General features: G+C 32.2%; 2 protein-coding genes across 3 annotated transcripts; one reads left to right on the top strand and one right to left on the bottom strand.

The window, feature by feature from the left end:
• Window positions 1–115: 115 nt before the first annotated feature.
• Window positions 116–5118, bottom strand: LOC107871520. The gene is made up of 5 exons (XM_047412416.1): window positions 5004–5118; window positions 4080–4197; window positions 877–952; window positions 573–748; window positions 116–458 (listed from the first exon to the last, which is right to left on the bottom strand). Exons 2-5 carry the CDS (start codon window positions 4175–4177, stop codon window positions 338–340), a joined length of 471 nt encoding a protein of 156 aa, XP_047268372.1. The 5' UTR covers window positions 4178–4197; window positions 5004–5118; the 3' UTR covers window positions 116–337.
• A 7587-nt stretch (window positions 5119–12705) lies between these two features.
• Window positions 12706–19035, top strand: LOC107870140 (THO complex subunit 4D). Of its 2 annotated transcripts, XM_047412417.1 has the most exons (8): window positions 12761–13021; window positions 13432–13579; window positions 15501–15738; window positions 16599–16748; window positions 16834–16902; window positions 17795–17973; window positions 18104–18157; window positions 18543–19035. In XM_047412417.1, the coding sequence occupies exons 3-8, from the start codon at window positions 15544–15546 to the stop codon at window positions 18718–18720; spliced, it is 825 nt and encodes a 274-aa protein (XP_047268373.1). In that variant the 5' UTR covers window positions 12761–13021; window positions 13432–13579; window positions 15501–15543; the 3' UTR covers window positions 18721–19035. The 2 variants fall into 2 exon arrangements, with proteins under 2 accessions (XP_016572056.1, XP_047268373.1); XM_016716570.2 differs by lacking the exon at window positions 13432–13579 and having other exon boundaries at window positions 12706–13021.
• Window positions 19036–20264: the final 1229 nt, after the last annotated feature.

A 20264-nucleotide genomic window follows, 5' to 3' on the forward strand; every position in this document is an offset into this window, starting at 1 on the left:
GATAGATCAAAAATTGAAAAAAATGTATTGAGAGTTAATTATGTATCTTTATAAAGAAAAAAAGGTATCTTCGTTGGATGTATCAGAAAATAATTATGTATCTTGACAAACCCAAAATCAAGATTTTCAGCAGTTAAAAAAAATGTTGATATTTGCTGTAATTAAGCTTCAAATCGTCGTGATTTATGTTGTTTGCCCAACTTTAATTAATCTTTATGGTTTTCTATTTGGAAAAAAAATAATGTGATCAATCATTAAAAAATAAAGTCACCAAAAAAAATTTTAAAAAAATGAAACATATTAGTGGTAATTAAGGCAAGGATTAAAGACTTACACTTCACCTTTTGTCAATATTCATAGAAAGACTTGAAGAATTTAATGTCTTCCAAATCCTTTTGAATGAAAGCTCTACTTGATTTTCATCTTGCAATATAATTTCAAACTTTGTCCCTTCAAGTCTACAATAAATCATAAAATGCAAAAATTAGAAAACAAAAATAATTTGAGTTTTTTATCCATCAAATATTATTTATCTTAATTAGAAATTAAGAAGAAAAAAAAAAAAAACTTACTTGTCATAGATGTTTCCTGATTTTTCTGCTTTTTTCCAAACAATATCCCAATATCCTCTATTATTTTCTTTATTTTTATTTTCCAACAAATTATCAATGCCATTATATTGTATACTAGTAATCATTCCCTCTGGACAAGAAAATGTGATGTTCAATATTCCATTATCAACCAACACCTACAAAAGGGATAAAAATATTTTTTTATTATAATCAGCGACAGAGTCAGAATTTTCACTAAAATATTTTCGAAATAAAAAATGTTCAATTGATCACCCTGTAGATTTATGTAGCTAAAATCACTTACATGATTTTTTAGTCTAATTAATTGTACTGGAGGGTAGAATTGCATGTCCAAATTGATGCTCTTCTGAATATTTCTCCTGAAAAACAAATATAAAAAACTAAAAATCCATGTGAAAATAACAATAAAAACTTTAGCGATAATAAATATGCACTTTAAAAAAGAATGTTTAAGCTTTTACCGGCATTAGTTAATTGTTATTAAATCAAATGTCGCTATATATAAGTTTTAGAGGCATTTATAAAAAAGTGTTAAAATGTAGCTGTCACTAATAATAGCCTTTAAAAGTATAATTCAATTGTAGTTAAGCTATTATCGTTAACTAATTGCCACTAAACTGTTATGAAATCAAACAGGAATAAACAATATGATAAGCAAAAGAAAAACAAGATGAACACACAGATTTACGTGGAAACCCTTGACGGAAAAAACCACGGGTAGAGCAGGAGAAATTCACTATATCGGAGAGGAATACAAGGAGGAGACCAAGTTCTCTATAACACACGAAAACCGTCATATTAAAACCAACCCTCTAAGTTGCACTTATATAATACGTGCGTACAAGAAAACTCGAAGCCCAAAAACATACAGGTACAACCACAGACCCCCAAAAAATCTCAAACATAGGTCGCATCGCGATCTTTTCAGGGCCGGATCAACAAAATTCGGGTCACAAACGCTAACATAAACATTATTTTGACTGTGTCAATAATAAGTGATTTTTAAAAGTTGGACATACTTGTATGTATTATTTTTTGCCTCTCTTCAACATTAATTAAGTAGTAGTGAAGACAAGGGTAAATAAGATACAAACATTAGCTTTTTTTCGTTTAAAAAAAAAAAACATTTGAAACCAAAAACACCCCTCTTATAAAATTACGATGCTATTTTGTCAAGTTCCTTAAGAAAATTATCTCGTAAATTCACACTTCTATGTATTCTATGCCTATTTAATTGTCTCGATTTTAGGTATAAGGTACCCTCTTGCTCAACGTCGTTCGAATTTAGGAGGGTGGGCGAGGGAGTATTATTTGGAATAATTAGGCATAAAAGATAGGTAAGATGATAATTAAATAGGATTAAAAGTAATTAAACATTATTGTGGGACAAAGTGAGTTGTTGTCTCCTCACTTTTGAGCTATAATAACTGTTTTAAGAGACATTAAAAACAGATAATATTAATTATTTTTTATAATATTTAATGAAAAAATAATTATATTTTAAGACATAAAACAATAAAATAGTCGAAATCCCATCCTAAAAAAACATGACCGATAAATTTAAAACAGGAGTTAATTGTTTTTATGTTAGACTCTTAATGATTGTTTTTGTCTTGAGTCGGGGGTCTCACTTCTGCAGTAGTGATACAGATTATGTTTACATTACCTTTTCCAGATACCACTTTATGAGAATATACTGGTTATGTTATTGTTGTTACGTTCGACTCCTAATGATTGTTTTTGTCTCGAGCCAGAGGTCTAACTTTTGCGGTAATAATACACATTATATTTACTCTACCTTTTTCATATACCACTTTATAAAAATATATTGATTATATTGATTATGTTATTATCGTTACGTTAGACTCTAATCTCAAACCACTATAATTTATATATTTATTATTATATGTTCTTTTCTAGGAAAAGGGGTAGGGGGCCATATATTAATAGGCTAATTATGGTAGAAACTAATTACTTTTTAAGTTTTAAGCTACAAAGCATTATCCACTATACACTTTAGTAATATAAAATTCTAAAATATTTAGCATTAAGTATAACATTGTTATTTTTATTTCATAAAGTAAAATATACTTTTCTCTAAGTAGAAGAAACTAATAAGTCAGGAGCCCATCAATTAAAGTACCAAAAAGGTGAAAACAACTTGTGTGCTTTCAAAATTTTAACTAGTTGGAGACCACAAAAAGTTACGGTGAAATGATAAGTATTTATTTATTTTTAAATCTTAATTATAAATCTTGATTTTCGAGTTAGACTTGTGAGAATAAAATCACATTTGACTAAGTTTTTTGACCTAAAGGGCTTCTGACGTAAATTCAAATCAATCGAATCTCAAAGCAGATATCAAACATGAATTAAAAAAAAAAAGTTAATTGGAAGATATGATATCAAACATTAATGTTCTTATTATTAATACACAAAAGTTAAACCAAATGATAAAAAAGAAGTTCAACTTACTTCCCATTGATATAAAAATTGATTTACTCGAAGTTTTATCTATGTTATCTTCATGTAGCTGGTGATTGCATATCAAAACTAAGAAGATTAGGAAATTCGATGGTGTTCTATTGCTATAGAGAATAAAATGGAGTAACTGATGCATTGATAAAGTTAGGAGCCGACTCAGATATTCAACTGGAGACGACTTTTTTTGAAATTTCACCGATGTGTGCACATCGGGCTGTGTGAGCAGGCATTGTAGGAACTTATTTTGTTAGAACTATTAAAGAATGTAATGTTTCTCCTCAGGATTGGGTAAACAACTTTCTTAATTTTCTTTAATGCAAGTCTTGTTAACCGAAAAAAGAAAACATGACAAAGCTATCGGAGGTCTTGAGTTTGAGTCCTAAATATGAAAAAAAATCCTATTAGAGAACGCTTTACCCTGAGATAAACCTTATGCAACATGAATTCAGATCAATTGAGGTCTCAATACGAGTATCAAATACGAAGAACACCCCACCCCCCACCCCAAACAAAAAAAAAAAGAAAAAAAAAAAGACCACCAACAAAAAAATCACGCGTGTTTGATTAATAATAAAAAAAAAAAAAAGTCTTATTAGGGAACTTTTTCCTCTAAGATAGACCTTATGCAGCGTGAATTCAGATTAATCGAGGTCTCAATAGGTTTATCAAATATGAATGTAACCTCCCCAACCCCAACCCCTCTAAAAAGGCAAGAAAAGAACAGCACTACCTTAAAAGACAACAACAACAACAGACAAAAAAACAATTCCAATTCTCTAGATACTCACTCATTGACAGAACAACGAAGATAACAAGACAACTATAGTTCTTTTCAGTTATCCTCGCACTCTTCAAAAATATTATTACATCCATATTAAATCCTTAAAAAATGTACCCTTTTTGAAGAATTTAACACACATTATACCCATCGACATTTTTAAAGAATTTGAACAACATAAACCAAATAGAAAATGCTAGATAATTAAAAAACAGAAACAATACCTTGTTCTTAAACATTCAATTAGCAGAAATACCAGAAGAACAATTCCCAATAATCCAAGAATAAAACACCATTGTCTCTTACACCAATCTTTCTTCATATTTTTCCTACAAAAGATACCTTAATTGGTATGAAAAATATTTACATAATCAGATTACTTATACATTGATTACATATAAATCTCTTGATAAGCATATAATAATGGTTTTGGTATCACAAGTTAAAATTCACTATACGACAATAACATATTCAGTGTAATCTAATTTTACAAGTGAAATTTGGAGAGGGTAAATATGTACACAAAACATATCAAAATCGGTAAGAAAAGAGAATACAGTAATAAAGAAAATAATATAAAAAAACAATGCAGAAAAAAATAGTAGCAACTAAAAATAATACGATAACTATAAAAAAGAAACAAATTAAATTTCACTGATAGTACGAAAAAAAAAGATTTAGATTGTGAGCGTATGTAACATGGATATAAATCCATGGTTTTTACACAAGAATATAACATAATGAAACAAATAAAAACAACGGCAGTTTGCTTTATGTGCAGAATTCGGAGAAGGTCGAGGTCTATTGTATACAACCTCGTCACCTTATGTTTCTGCAAGGTACTGCTTTCACGATTTGAACTCATGATCGCATGACAACAGCTTTATTAGTTACTCCGAAGCTCCTTTTCAACCAAATAAAAATAAGTACGGTCTGGTGTACTAAAGCTCCCTCTATGTGCGGAGTTTGGAGAAGGTCGGACCATAAGGGTCTATTGTACACAGCCTCACATTTATGCGAGGCACTGTTTACACGATTTGAACTCGTAACCTCTTGATCACATGACAACAACTTTACCAGTTACTCCGAGGCTCTCGTTCAACCAAAATAAAAACAAGAAGGAGGAATTAAGAAGAAAATCAACATACCTTTGGAAAGACAATAAGAGTATAGTTTTAATTCATTTTCTTTCAAATAGTAGTATTACTTTTGCTTTCAACAATGGCCTCTCTCTCTCATGTATTTATAAGCATTTGCTAGGAGTTTGAACCTTTGAAAAATGGACCATTTAATTACTTATTTTATATTAAGGTGGCACTTACCAAATTCTTCTCAACTTTATGGATTTTTGTAATTTGTGTTTGGTGTTTTAAATATGGTACTAGTATGAATATTTGGAGTTTCTTGAACTACTTTTTATGGAAAATATAATACTTACTTCATTCTTAAATAAGTGTATATTTTTTTTAATTCAAACGATACAAAGTTTGATCAGCATTTATTAAATGTATTTCTTAATTAAAGTGGGAAAAAGAAAATTAAAATTTATAATATTTTTCATTTAGTTTTTGAATATCTAAATTTTAATTTAAAAAAAAAAGAATTAATTTAATTTTATTTAGCTTTGAAAAATTAATCAAATTGACTCATGAAAAATAAATCATGCACTTAGAAAAAGAAATGAAGGAAGCAATTACCAATTCTTCTCAACTTTATGGATTTTTTTTATTTGTGTTTGGGGTTTTTAAAATGGTCATATGAAAATTTGGAGTTTTTTTTTTTTAATGAAAACTACTTAATAATGTCAAACCTCTCAGCTTTTGGATACTATAGTGAAATGTTATTATAGAAAATATATAATATAACATAGTATCAAAAATCGATTATAAAGAAAACTTGGCTTTTCATAGTGAACTATTATTATATAGAATGATTGTTATAGAAAATTTTGACTGTAGTTCATTTGTCGATGAATGACCTTATTGGTGATGAGTGATATGATTGTAGAGTTTAGGTTATATACATTATCAGTGTAAAGTATTTTTTATACTATTAAATCATTCAAAGGATGTTAATATGTAAAAAAAAAAAAAAAGGAAATCCGTCGCACTAAAAATCTCGTTATGGACAGAATCCGGAAAAGGACCCCATCCAGAATAGTTATATATATCTTCAATGTAAAGTGTTTTTTACACTATAGTCATTCAAAGAATGTTTACATGTAAGCCTCTAATGTATGACTTATATAATCCTAAAATTAGGACAATTACTTATTACCACAGGTAAATATGACATTGATGGTGTAAGATTTTTTTACAGTGATGGTATAATTTTAAACTATTATATTATCGTATGTTAGTGGCAGAGTTAAGATTTTCATTAAAGTGCTTCAGTAGTAAACGTACAAATTAATCGAAGAGAGTTAACATCTACTATATATAAAAAAAAAAATATTTTTAACCATGTATAAATAATATAATTTTTCATCAAAGGGGTTCGGATGAACCCCTAGTCTAAGGGTAGCTCCGCCCCTATGGTACATCCTTTCTATATAACAGAGGTAGGAATAAAATAAGTAGTTTAATACTTCCTCCTTTCAATAATATTTGTTTAGTTTGAAAAATCAATGAATAATTTATTTTTTTCTACCCAATCGATCGTTGATATTAAATATATTTATCACTTATTGCATTTTCCGAGGCATTGAGTTCATTATGTTCAAAGGATACTATAGTAAAATTATCCATCTTATTTATTATTTCTTATTCTGTATGTTAAATCAGTAATGAACAAGTATTGTTGGACAAAGAAATTAATATTTAGTAGTTCCAAATAGAGGTGTTTTGGTAATTGTAGCTGACTTAATTGGAACTTTAATTTGTAATTTGTCATAAAAATAACCACTCTTAGGGGGTGGTAAGTCTAAATGTTTGACAATAGTTACCTAACCCCTAGTGTATGTTAGGTCATTAAGCATATTGTATTAAATTATTAAAAAAAAAATAGGAAATTTTATGGCATTGTTTTAATTTTTAGATTATTAATCTCACCATTTGTAAACTCTTACATAAAATTATCATGTAATTTATGAGTTAATATAAATTCACTAACTTTTTCTTAAGAGTTGTATTTGTATTAAGGAATCCCCTAGATATTTATAAATATTTGCTCGTGAACTCGATTATTATTATATATTAATTTGAAGATATTATTATAAAAACTCATAAATTTTAAAGGGATAATACTCACAAAAATACCTGAACTTTAACCGGATTTTCAGTTGAACATACTGAACTTTGCTGGGGTCCTATTATCCCCTAGACTTTTTAAAATAGATTTAATTCCCCCTGAAGGCCGAAACGCTATACCCAGTTTCGGGGGTTGGCGATGTAATACACGCGTCAATCTCATTTTTACACCTGTATTTTTTGGCAGATGACGATGTAATACACGCGTCAACATCATATTTACATGTGTCCAGGTGGACAGATATATGTTATTAAAAAACGGAATAAAAAAAAGTCTAGGGGGTAATAGGACCCCTGCAAAGTTCAATATGCTCAACTGAAAATCCGATCAAAATTCAGGTATTATCTCAATTTTAAATTCTGAATTTGATACTCGTATAGAATAATAAAAACCTGGTATACTTCCATACCATAGTGTAAAACCATATTTTCATAAATGGCAACTCATAAAATTATTCTCTACTTTGAATTTATTGCACCTTGATTATTGATTTTCAGATCCATTAAAATTTTGGTCTTTGCAGAAATAATTAAGCTTATTTTAATTTGCTTATATAGTTATACTTCCTTTGTGTGTGTTTATTTGTCCTCAGATTTGACTCGCTCATTAAGAAAATAATAAATAATAATTGATGTTATTATTTCACTATATTATCCTTATTAACTGATGTTTTAGAGTTATATATTGAAAAATAATTTCAAAAATAAGTAATTAACGTTAAGGGTAAAACTTGAAAAAAAAATATTTAATTTTTTTTATATACCAAAAATGACAAGCAAAAATGAAAACAACAACAACAGACCCAGTGTATTTCCACAAAATGAGGTCTGAGGAGGGTAATATGTACGCAGTGCATACCACTATCTCCTTATTCAAAAAGTAAGTTCTAGATTTCAAATATATGTTCTCATTTTACCTGTTTTATATCAGTTGGGGCTTTTATTTAATTATATATACACGATTAAAAGACAGAAATATATATATTAAAAAAAATTGTTGCTGATTTATTTGGCAATGAATTATCAAACAATTATGTTAGCTATGAGTAATTTTAAGATAAACTAGTTTAGATGTACGCGCCTTGCGCGTATACCTTATTTTAATGAGTTCAAACATTACATTAAATAGGATATTTATTTAAATAATAAAGATGAATATAATAGCAACGAAATTCGTAGTTAGTTCCAATTGTTTTATAGAATTTAGCTAAGCTATATTTCTACCAATTCGTTCGACAAAACCTAATGACTTTAATTCAAACGTTATTTTATTGTGTTAAAAATCCACTTAATATGTATAAAAATATCATATCCAAACTTGCAATTTTAAAACTATGACGAATTTAATGCTAAATCTTGAATTTGCTTTTGAATAGTTAAATTTACTTTGAAGAATTAAAAGAAAAAGAATTATTGTTGGTTGAGGTTTGCTTGTTGTATAGGTAAAGTTTCCTTCTAGATTGTAAAGCAAAAGGAGAAAAAAACTAAAAGGTAAGGCTAAAATATATAAAATAAACTCACCATGGTGGAAAAATCACAACTTATAAACAAGCTTCTGTATATTAAATTAATTTTAAATGTAAAGTTGGAAATTAAATTAAATACTGAATTATAGGTTGTTAATAACATACCGTGGAAGATAAAAAGTAATTTTAGACAAATTTATTTTGTGTTTAAAATTTTTGAGATTCAAACTATATAAAATTTGATCATTATTTTTAAAATAAATATTTTTCATCATAGGACAGTTACAATACCTTTCGTTATGTCGTTATTTAAATTCTAGTTTTTATTTTAAATTATTAAATAATTAATCTAATTCAATTTATCTTTGAAAATCAATTAAATTTACTTTCGAAAAGTGAAATGTAATAGCTATTTTAGAATAAAGGGAGTACTAATCCATGAGTTAGTGTAGTGAGGTAATTGAAATTTCTTTACCTTTAACTAGACGTTTTGAATTCAAGCGAACACGTTATCCTTTATGTGGACTTACGTACTTGATATAAATTCAAATTAGTCTGATCAAAAGACAGCGAACATCAAATTGTTAATTTTAGAGAAATACCCTATTATCCTCCTGAACTATACCCAAAACGACTGTGACACACCTCAATTTAAAGCCCCTGAACTAATTAAAAGTGTAATTTTGACACCCTTAGTGCCTACGTGGACACTTCAGTATGTTGTATTACGTATGTGCCACGTAGGCACTGAGGGTGTCAAAATTACACTTTTAATTAGTTTAAGGGGGGGATAGGATCCCCTTTAAGTTGAGGTGTCTCTCTGCCGTTTTGAATATAGTTCGGGGGTAATAGGGTATTATCTCTTAATTTAATAAAATTGTATATTCCATTATATTTTGATTCCTTATTTAATTAAAAGCAAAAGGATGCTTTGTGGACCATTAATTAAGTTATTAAATGATTCATTTGCATAAACATCCAAAAAGCAACTAATTGTCCACTTTTTTTTCAACAAGAACTCTTTGGTGAAAAGTGCAAAAATGAAATTATAATGATGTTGATTGATGAGGTACAATTTATTTATTTTTTCCAATAAAGTTCATGTGATGCCCAATAACTATATGGCCATTTGTGACAAAATTCTCTTTCATTGTTTTTCTTTATGTATCTAAAATTCTAAATTAATTATAGTTAGTCCCTTTTTCTTGTTAAAGTTTTCCACAAGGAAGAAAAAGTTTTTTTTGGATAACATAAAAAAAAGTATTGAAAATTATAAGATTTTCTAAAAGAATTGATTAGTCTTCTCCACTATAGTTTTTTGGCTAAAATTAGTAAAATAAATATGTGTGGCCGGTGGCTACTCTTTTGGACATCGAATATCGCGATCTAAGCTGATGACATGTATTGTTCGCTTTGGAATAACTAGTTTTACAGATTAATCAAGCTTAAAAGTGGCGTATCACGTGAATTTGTGATATGTTTTATATAGTTTTTATTTTTCTCTCTTTTTGTGATGTGAGATTTGTTTAAAGTGTTCTATGCACCTTCTTCAGAAACTTGCCAACCTAAAAGTCTGTAAGTCCTTCTCTTTGACCCGTCCTTTGTCATGAAGGAGCGTCTCGCTTTGATAGTATATTTATCACGATCAAAACTCATGATGCGTATTATATATTTGTCCCTTTGGCTACACCATCATCGATCCCAAAAATGTATGTACGATGTGAATTCGTGATATACTCTACTTTATAAAGCTCTTCACTTTCCTCTTCTATTCCGATGTATGATCGACTAAGGATGTCATGAGCATTCCTTTTTTAGAGGTTGCATGCATAAATGAAAGACGTAGATAATGTACTAGTTGTAAGCATTACTAGTTGCTTTCACAACTCGAACTGTGATCTATAAATTACACGAAAATAGCTTTGTCATTAGGGGTGGGCATATTTTGGTTTAAACCGAAAAAAATAAAAAATCAAACTGAAATTTAATTTTGGTTTCGATTTTTCCGATCAGATTCAATTTGTAATTTTAAAATTTTGGTTTTTCAGTTCGATTTTCGTTTTTTATTTTTTAAAAAAATTGGCTAAACCGAAAACCAAAATTTTATAAATAAATAAATAATATATATTTTATTATATATATATATATATATATAATATTTAGTAATTCAAATTCACAATTAACATTTAACAGCAAATTTGCATACGCCGCAGGCTGTTTATGGATTGTTTTAGTGACTCAAATATTTTATGGACTATTTTGGTGACTTTGGACTGTTTTATGGACTATATATGCAGAAAGTATGTTGTTTTATGGACTGTTTTATGAGTTTTGTGTTATTTTGTAGACTATTTATGCAAGGTTATATTTTATGTAATGATTAATGACGTTATGTATTATGTTAAGCTTATGATTATTTCATTTCATTTCATCCATGTTGAGTTATTTATAGTTATTTATATTTAGGAATGAAAAACAGGTTTGAAAAAAATAATTTTTCTAAAAAAACCCATCAATTTTAAATGTTCAGTTATGAAAATGAGAGGCTAACTACTTTAATATTTCAAATCGAAATAAAAATTCGAAATAACCGAACCGAATTTGTAAAAATCGAACCAAACCAAATTTATTTTGATTTAGTTACGGATGTTATTTTTGTCAATCTGAAAACCGAATCGATATTAAACAAATACACCGAACCGACCGAACACCCAACCCTATTTGCCATTGCTCTGGAACCAGCTACAATGAAATATTGGAGAAAACAAAGGCCCAAAAAGCATTTGGGCCAGAAACCTTTTAATGAATTACAAGGCCCAAAATGGCATTGTTTTGTACTTGCAGATGTTGGGCCCTAACCTATCAAGTGAGGCCCAAATAACAACATCATGTGCAATTCAAAAGGTCAGGTCTGACCAGAATAGAATGCATGCCATTTTATCTCACCTCATAGAGACAAAGAAATCACTTCTAAAAGATCATCAACTTAAGTGTAGCAAATTAAAACAGTTACCGAGAATAAAATACTGAAGCAAAGAAAACATGACAACTAATAAGGAAAGTTATAGTACATAGTAATTAGAAAAAGCATCATAAATAAACGTGTCATTTAACTTGGTTTCATCTGACATCGATGTCATCTAACATATGTTTACCTATTCAACTTTATACAAGTTTGAGTGACTACTTTTACATACTAGAGTTGGAGGGCATAAATGCCAACTAAGGTTAAGTTAAAAGACACATTTATATATTATGCCTTTAGTAAAAGAACAACAACAATAATGAAACAGTGCGATAACCAAATCAAAATAAACAGACGATAAGAGATATCAAAAATTGCCTGCAAAGGCATGATTGAGTGGTTAGGAAGTGGTGGAATCGAATCCAGTCTCCGTCTGCCACTCAACACGAGCTCATTGCATGCAGCTTGCTTAGTGCAGTTTGTATCTTTTATGTGATTTACGAGCTATTACACACTGAGAAAGTTACCGCAAAGTGCTCAACCTAAAGGCAGAGTTTGTGGGAGTTGCCAAAAAAACAAAAAAGCTAAAATAACATAAACATACACCTCAACTTACTATATTTACACTAATTTTCACTCTTACAAAGTAATTATAAAAATCTCAACCAATTATGTATCTTCATCGGATGTATCGAGAAGCTAATTATGTATATCGATAAACTCGAAATATTTTTTAAAGATATATCGAAAGCTAATTATGTATCTTTTACAAGAAAAAAAATGTATCTTCATCGGATGTATTGTGTCGATGGACCCAAAATCAAAAAATATGTATCGAAAGCTAATTATGTATCTTTACAAAGGAAAAGATCTATCTTCGTTGGATATATCGGGAGTTAATTATGTATTTCGTCGGAAGCTAATTATGTATCTTTACAAAGGAAAAAATCTATCTTTGTTGAGTAAATCGGGAGTTAATTATATATTTTGATAGACTCAAAATTAAAATTTAATAATTATAAATGTCGAGATTTTCTGTAATACCGTCGGAATTTATATTGTTGGTCAAAAAAAGATTTTGGGCCTATCAAAAAGCCCATCTTTGAATTTCATGAACAATAATGGGCCAAACCGTGTCATTATTTTTCACCTCAAATCACTTACCCCCATACCCCACCCCACCCCACCCCACCCCACCCCACCCCCTACAAAACTCCTTACCCGTTATTACTCTTCTACCATCTTGTATACAAATTCACCAAAAATCCCTAAAGCTGCCTCCAAAATTCCCTTAACAGATCTCCCTCCCTCTAGATCAAATCTCTTTTCTTGAATTTCCTTCGACCCCATTAGTAAAAATCCAATCTTTAACCCATTAAAGTTCAAATCTTTACACTTTTTCCACCATCCCCTCACCTATTTCTCGATACACCTTCCTTCAAGAATCCTAGATTTGTTCAATTCTTGCTCTTTTGCTTCAGATCTTGGTAATTTTTCAGTTCTTTTCTCGCTATTATTATTGTTATTCCTGTTTTTATTGTTGTTGTTGTTATTGTTATTGTTGTAGTTTTTGTGTTGTTGTTGTTGTTGTTATTGTTATTGTTGTTGTGGTTGTAGTTTTTGTGTTTTTGTAATTTATGTTTATATTTTTTTTAGCTGCTTTGATATGTGTTACTTCAGTCGAGGGTCTTTTGGAAACGGACTCTTTAATCCTTAGGAGGAGGGCAGGGGTGGGTGAAAGGGATTTTTTTTTATGTGGATTGCTTGAATACATAATGAATTAGCTAAAAATGGGGGTATACCTGTGTTCGATATTTGCGAATTTGGTTCAGATTTGGAGCAGTTGTGAAGGTTCGAGTTTTGTTACGGATGTATTTACATGTGTGCTGGTTTGCAGATTGGAGTAGTTGTTGTATGTAGCTGTGTTGACCGAGTGTGAATTGGGTGAAGGAGGTCTTTTGTGTGGATTTCTTGAATACATGATGAATTAGCTAAAAATGGGGTATACCCATGTTTGATATTTGCGATTTGGAGCGGTTGTGAAGGTTTGAATTTTGATATGGATGTATTTACATGTGTACTGATTTGCAGATTGGATATTATGTTGTTGTTGTTGTATGTATGTCGCTGTGTTGACCGGGTGTGAATTGGGTAAAGGAGGTCTCTTGTGTGGATTTCTTGAATATATGATGAATTAGCAAAAAATGACGTATACCCGCGTTTGATCTTTGGGAATTTGGTTCGGATTTGGAGCGGTTGTGAAGGTTCTTTACATGTGTACTGATTTGCAGATTGGATATGTTATTGTATGTATGTAGCTGTGTTGACCTGGTGTGAATTGGGTAAAGGAGATCTTTTTTGTGGATTTCTTGATTATACGATGAATTAGTAAAAAACTGTAGATAATCGGAATTGTTATTTGCGAATCTGGGTTGGGTTTGAATCCGTGAAGGGGAGTCCATGTGATGTTGGTTGTAAAGGAACACCTTTGTTATGTCTGTGTGCTGATTTGCAGATTGGATATGTTGTTGTTGTATGTATACATGTATGTATGTATGTATGTAACTCTGTTGACCGGGTGTGAATTGGGTAAAGGAATTTTTTTTGTGTGGATTTCTTGAATACATGATGAATTAGCAAGAAGTTGGACATACACGTATCGGATATTTGCGCATCTGGGTCGAGTATGAATCCGTTGAGGAATATCTGTGAGAGGTTGGAAAGTTTCAAGTTTCGTTATGGATGAATTTGCCTGTGTGCTGATTTGCAGATGTACACATCTGTGTGTGTGATGTATGGATCGGTTTTCGTATTGTTGTATATATTTACCCCTGGTTGACCTGGTGGGAATTGGTAAATAAATTTTTTTGTGTGGATTTCATGGATACATGATGAATTAGCAAAAAATGGCACAAATCGTTATTTTATATTTGTGCATCTGAGTTGGGTATGAACCGGCTGAGAAATCCGTGTAACATAGGTTGTGAAGGTTCAAGCTTTGTTAGGACGGATTTACCTGTGTGCTGGTTCGCAGATGGACTTCTCTCTCTGTGTGGTTAGATTTCATTATTGTTGTATGGACCGTCTTTTGAATTGGTGTATGTATTTACCCGTGTTGACCGGGTGTGGAATGGGTAAAGGAGATTTTTGTGGTGATTTCTTGCATACATGATGAATTGGCAAAGAATTGCACATACCCTTATTTGATATTTGTACATCCAGATTGGGCATGAAACCAATAAGTAATCCGTGTAACGTAGCTTTTCCAATTTTTATTATGGATGAATTACCTGTGTGCTGATTTGCGGATTTACATCTGTCTGTGACTCCGTGTATATGTGTGTGTTTAGTACATGTTTATTTAGATCACGTTTGATGCTTTTTTCTTTCTTTTGCTGTAGTTCTTCATGGATTTAATTCATATTTGTATAAATTGGGGACAGATTGCTTTTGGAAATAGGTTTATCTATTATTGTGGACCTGCGATCTTTTGACTCGATGACTATAAGTTTTCCTCAATAAGCTGAAGAATGAATGTAGAGAGCTAAATAACATATTCTTTGAGGCGTAATTATTTGGTTTATTGATCTCTGATTTTTCAATATTTGTTTACAAGTGTACTTAAATTGATTGAGCTAAACATGGGAGCAGATGTACTACACAAATGATTAGATATTAGATTCTGCACTTCTTTTCTTGATATAAAACTTTGTTGATTACTTCTGAAATTATCGGATTACTTTGTTGATATAAAACTTGCATTGTCGATGACGCTGTCCATTTGCCCAATCATCTGTGTTTTTGAGTAACATTCATAGTGTTATTGAATAGGATTTTCTTAACTTGTTAGCAAGTGTATTCTGATTTTCGTTGCTCTGGATGTTGTCTAATGTTTCTACTTCTAGTTTCTACGTTTCATCCATTCTTACTACCAAATACTTATAACTATTTTATTCTTGCTTACAGATTTGATTCTTTTAGCTGCTGGTTTATTGTTCTGAATACTTCCATGGCTTCCTTGGATATGACTCTTGAAGATATGATAAAAAGTAGGAGAAATAGTGAGAAAGGAGGTAGAGGACAAGGCAGGGCCCGACGTGGAAGAGGGCAAGGAGGATCATTTAGAGGTGGAAGAACAACAGGAGCTCCTCGTAGAGGGGCACTTGGTGTAAATGCTCGGCCATCTGCCAACAGAATTGCCAAGGCAAGCTCGAAACTGTCGAAGTCTTTTGCATTTCCTAGACAATTTGATATGCTTTAGAAATGAAACTGAAGGTTCTCTGAATATTTGCTTTAGAATTGACATTCAAGAGATATTGATATGTTTGGCTCCAAGGAGAAAGTCCACTTCTGTTCAGCCATAATAAGCTGTTGAAATGGTAGTGCAAGTATCGATGATCCTCAAACTTCTTCCATTCGAAAGGGTTTTCTTCCAGGAATTCGCAATGGATTTTGATAAAACGGGATATTCAGGTGGCCCTGTTCTGGCATACATGGCTTCTTTGTAGCATGTTGCTAGAGGTGCTTCAATAACTGGAAAAATTAAAGAGCTTTCACGATTTAATTTCCATAACATCTAGAGGGTGTACTTTATTAACCGTCTCTTGTCATCACTATATAATAGCAATTGCTGTAGTTTCTCACCACTGGTTTAAAAAGGGAGTTTGCACTTTGAGATTGTCGTGATGGATCCAAATGCAATATGTGGAACTGCTACAGTGTCAAGATCTTCTGTTACGATCTAGTACATGGCCTTTCTGCAAAGGTGGCTTCCTTCACTGAACATCAAAAGTGGAGCTCTTACCTTTTGTGTAAGGACGTGTTGATGTGCAGTGGGTCAAATCCTCCATTTCCACCAACACTTTTTGTGCATAGTTCATTCCCATTTCTCTATTAGGTTACATTCCTTTTTTGAGCAATTCGACGTAAGAAACTCCTCCTAGTTCGATGGGAAACTGGTGATATCTGATTTAATCTTGAAGAATGGTTAATTTGTCTTATTTTTTGGTAGCGTGCTTACTTTTAACTTTACACCTGGATATCTTTTGGGCGTTCTTGCTTCAGAATTTCCGCAGAACCAAGAATATGCCATGGCAGAATGGCTTGCTTGAAGATAGTCTTAGAGCTGCAGGGGTGTTATCATCAGGACTAGAGAGTGGCACTAAGGTGTATGTTTCCAACTTGGAAGTTGGAGTGACAAATTCAGATATAAGGGTATACCTTCAGCATGTCTTTCACATATATACTTCTTTGCAATATACATCTTTCAAGATCTGTTAAAAAAGGACTTGCCACACAGGAACTCTTCTCCGAGATCGGTGAACTGATACGGTATGCTATCCACTATGACAAAAATGGTCGCCCAAGTGTAAGTTGATCTTTGCATATTTAAATCTAAGTTTTACATGTACTTTGATTCATGCTACAAGATCATCACATGAACAAGTTATTCATCAGTTGGTGATAAATATGATAAATGATTGGAGTTGCAGCATGTTTAGGAGGAAGAGATAATGAAGTATATGATAGTTTCAAGGAATATTACCAACATGTTTTGGGAAACACCACGCTAGGAAATTAGTTGATTGAAGCTTGACGTGGTTTAGAAATGCATTTTTTGATTTTTCATTATTAGTAGTTCATTTAAAGGGTGAACCAGCGTTACAAGTTACAAGACGAGAGAAATATCTAGCAAGTAGTCATCATAAAAATTTTCTCTTGTACTATGGCATACATATTTGCATCAATAAACTTCTGCGCAAGAATAAACCAGAAATTATTGTGTTACCTGTATCATCTATTATATCAATCTGTCCACTTCAATGATGGGCCTCAGTATTTTCGGTAAGCCAAAGTAATACGCGAGATCCACATCTGAAAGTTACTTTCAACTTGTAACATGCTAGATATCCTTTACTTTCTATCTAAGAGCCTTACTCATGTTGAACCCTTATATTGGTATAATTGCATTGTGTCAAAGCATAACAGCATCTGCTATTCGAGATGGAGTAGATATCATTTTGTTTGAAGTTGCAAGGTGGTTAAGGCAGCATTTATCTGTTGGTTGTTTGTACATCATCCCATCGTCTGCTAGTTTTTGGTGCTGAATTAATTGGTTCGAAGTAGCTGTTTTGCTGCATCTTTTGTCCTTGTATTGGCTTGTCAATTATTGTTTCTTTCGGATTCAATACTCCAGGTATTGTGGTATGCTTGTATAGTCTTTTGCGTTCTATTGATGGGAGATTGTTGATCACTTATAGGGTTCAGCTGAGGTGGTTTTCGCCAGGAGGAGTGATGCATATCAAGCACTTAAAAGATACAACAATGTTCAGTTGGATGGGAAGCCAATGAAGATAGAAATTATCGCTCCAAAGCCAGACATTCCTTTATCAGCTCGTGTAGATGTTGGACGAGTAAATGGAAGGAGGACAGTTGTCATGTATGTACTGTTAATTTTGTCCTCTCTTTGCACCTCTTGTTGTTTGCGTGAGCGCCATGTTTGTCTGGTAGACTGTGATGCAGTCCAAATTATATATTGCAAGTTAAAGTGAAGCCTATATGTTGTGCAGGCCGGGCTCAGCTCGTGGAAGAGGTGGTGCATCTGCTGCTAATCGTGGATCAAGGTGAGTTTCTCATATGCATAGTTATTTCCTCTCTGGATGTGTGGTTACTGGGTTGTGGTCGGGAGTGGCTATACGCGTTTCTTCAGAGACTAGCCCTTAGTTGATATATGAGTAGAGTGATGTTTCGGATAGTGGAGTTGTGTCTCTATGCATAGCTAATTGAATTGCTACTGTTCTATTTCGAGCTGTTCCAAGATTGAATCTTCGAAGGGAGCTTTGACATCTAATTTTCGCCGCAATTTCCAACGTCTATCACATAAAGCATGTTACACAGCTTTATTTTGCTTTGATAGTGCAATCTCTTTCTTATTAACAATGTAATGCCATGTAATGTAACCAATTGCTGGTAATCCTAAACTAATTGTCGTTTTATCTTGTTGTATAGTCAAAGGGGCAATGGTGGCTTGGGTAATGCATCAGGACGTGGGCGCGGTCGTGGCCGTGGACGTGGAGGACGCGGTCGTGGTGGTAGGGGAAGGAAGAATGGCGTTGAGAAGTCAGCAGCAGAACTTGACAAGGAGCTGGAAAACTATCATGCCAGTGCAGAAGCTATGGAGACCTAAATATGTTCTGCACTTTCAAGAACCAGCATGAACGTTTGCTGTAAAGTTTCCCGACTTCTATACTAGTTATTCTGATATTTTCGGAGGATGGTTGTGTAGCGTCAATATTAGAACACGTCGATGCGAGTTAGTATAACGACTGTATGTTAGCTTTGTTGCTCTACTTTTGGTGTCCATCCAAGTAGTAACCATGGACCTGCAACTATTCCTTCTACTTCTTTGTCCTCTTTTTAACCGTTCCTGTAGTTGAATTGTACAGCAACTGGGCTACGTGTTCCACTGTTTTGAGATGTGAGATGCCGATGATGATGATCACCCCGCGTTATTAGTTTGTTCCCTGTATAGGCTCTCGAGAACCCACCCGTTCCTGTAGTTGAATTGTACAGCAACCGTTTGAGATGTGAGGTGCTGATGGTGATGATCACCCCGGGTTATTAGTTTGTTCCCTGTATAGGTGCTCTCGAGAACCCACCAGCGCTCGTGACACCTTTGGTAGGTTGGTACTCCATTTGCCTCGGCTGGATGTGTATCCCCCTGAAGTTGTGCTAATCCAGCACGATTTACGAGTAATTTAACAAGATACGTAGAATGAAGATAGTATCAAGTCAAATTAAACGATTATTTTTCTTTCGGTAAGTGCTATGTGGCGAGTACTTTGACGCAATCTGTTCACTGTGCGATACCTAAATCGTATTAGGCCAGCTCAAGCAACGAGCTCATGGTTGATCGTTGGGACGGAGTTGTTCGACTCATTATACACCCAAAAGGGATAACACCTCTATTCGTGAAAATTTATTTTCGACTTTCAAAAGTTTGGCCAAATACGTTATAGTTCTATGCACTACGGTACATCGAACATGATAAGTATAGATATCTCATGGAACTATTACCACCCTCCATATGGTAAGATAATCTCATCATTTTAGAAGAGATTGCGGGATAGTTAATACCTCAGATCAAACATGAGATAAAGTTAATCTCAAACTTTATTCCGAGACTATTTTCCTTATCCAGTATACCAAACGAGCCCTATGACACAATGCATTAAAAATGGCGACATGCATAGGTCACATATGTGTCTTCCATTGTACCTTTATTTCCCCCCCTATTATCACTCATCACACAATTGACAAAAGTAACTCACGTTCATTATATGACAAAAAAAAATTTAAAAAATACTTGATGAATAATAAGTAATAATGGGAGACAAATTATTTTCATTGGAACTTTGTCGAATAAAAAATGTTTGTGTTTTATTTTTGGACATGTTATTTCAAAGTGTCATCCAATGAGATGAATTCTAAGTGCACCATATTAGTATTATGTCATTGGAATCATTTATGGATAGAGTAATATAATTTCTAAGACTTAGTGAATGAATCTCTTTGAAAATTGGATAATATTTTGGCCACTTAAGTCAACATCCTAACAAATCCAAAAAGCTTCAATAATCCCAACAAACTCCAAAAAAAAAAGTTCACCAAATTTATAAAGCAAGGTGTTAAAAAATGATTGAAACAAGTAACCATTTAGCCAATCAAGAT

This window comes from Capsicum annuum, chromosome 5, assembly GCF_002878395.1.
Source record: "Capsicum annuum cultivar UCD-10X-F1 chromosome 5, UCD10Xv1.1, whole genome shotgun sequence".
NCBI lineage: Eukaryota > Viridiplantae > Streptophyta > Magnoliopsida > Solanales > Solanaceae > Capsicum > Capsicum annuum.

What these genes read in the sequence shown, in the direction of transcription:
- LOC107871520 (XM_047412416.1), bottom strand. Translation starts at nt 4,177, where the DNA reads ATGAAGAAAGATTGGTGTAAGAGACAATGGTGTTTTATTCTTGGATTA. An exon ending in TAATTAGACTAAAAAATCAT is followed by an intron (nt 749 to 876) that starts GTAAGTGATTTT and finishes TCCCTTTTGTAG; the next exon opens with GTGTTGGTTGATAATGGAAT. An exon ending in TCAGGAAACATCTATGACAA is followed by an intron (nt 459 to 572) that starts GTAAGTTTTTTT and finishes GATTTATTGTAG; the next exon opens with ACTTGAAGGGACAAAGTTTG.
- LOC107870140 (XM_016716570.2), top strand. Translation starts at nt 15,544, where the DNA reads ATGGCTTCCTTGGATATGACTCTTGAAGATATGATAAAAAGTAGGAGA. An exon ending in CTGCCAACAGAATTGCCAAG is followed by an intron (nt 15,739 to 16,598) that starts GCAAGCTCGAAA and finishes TTCTTGCTTCAG; the next exon opens with AATTTCCGCAGAACCAAGAA. An exon ending in ACAAAAATGGTCGCCCAAGT is followed by an intron (nt 16,903 to 17,794) that starts GTAAGTTGATCT and finishes GATCACTTATAG; the next exon opens with GGTTCAGCTGAGGTGGTTTT.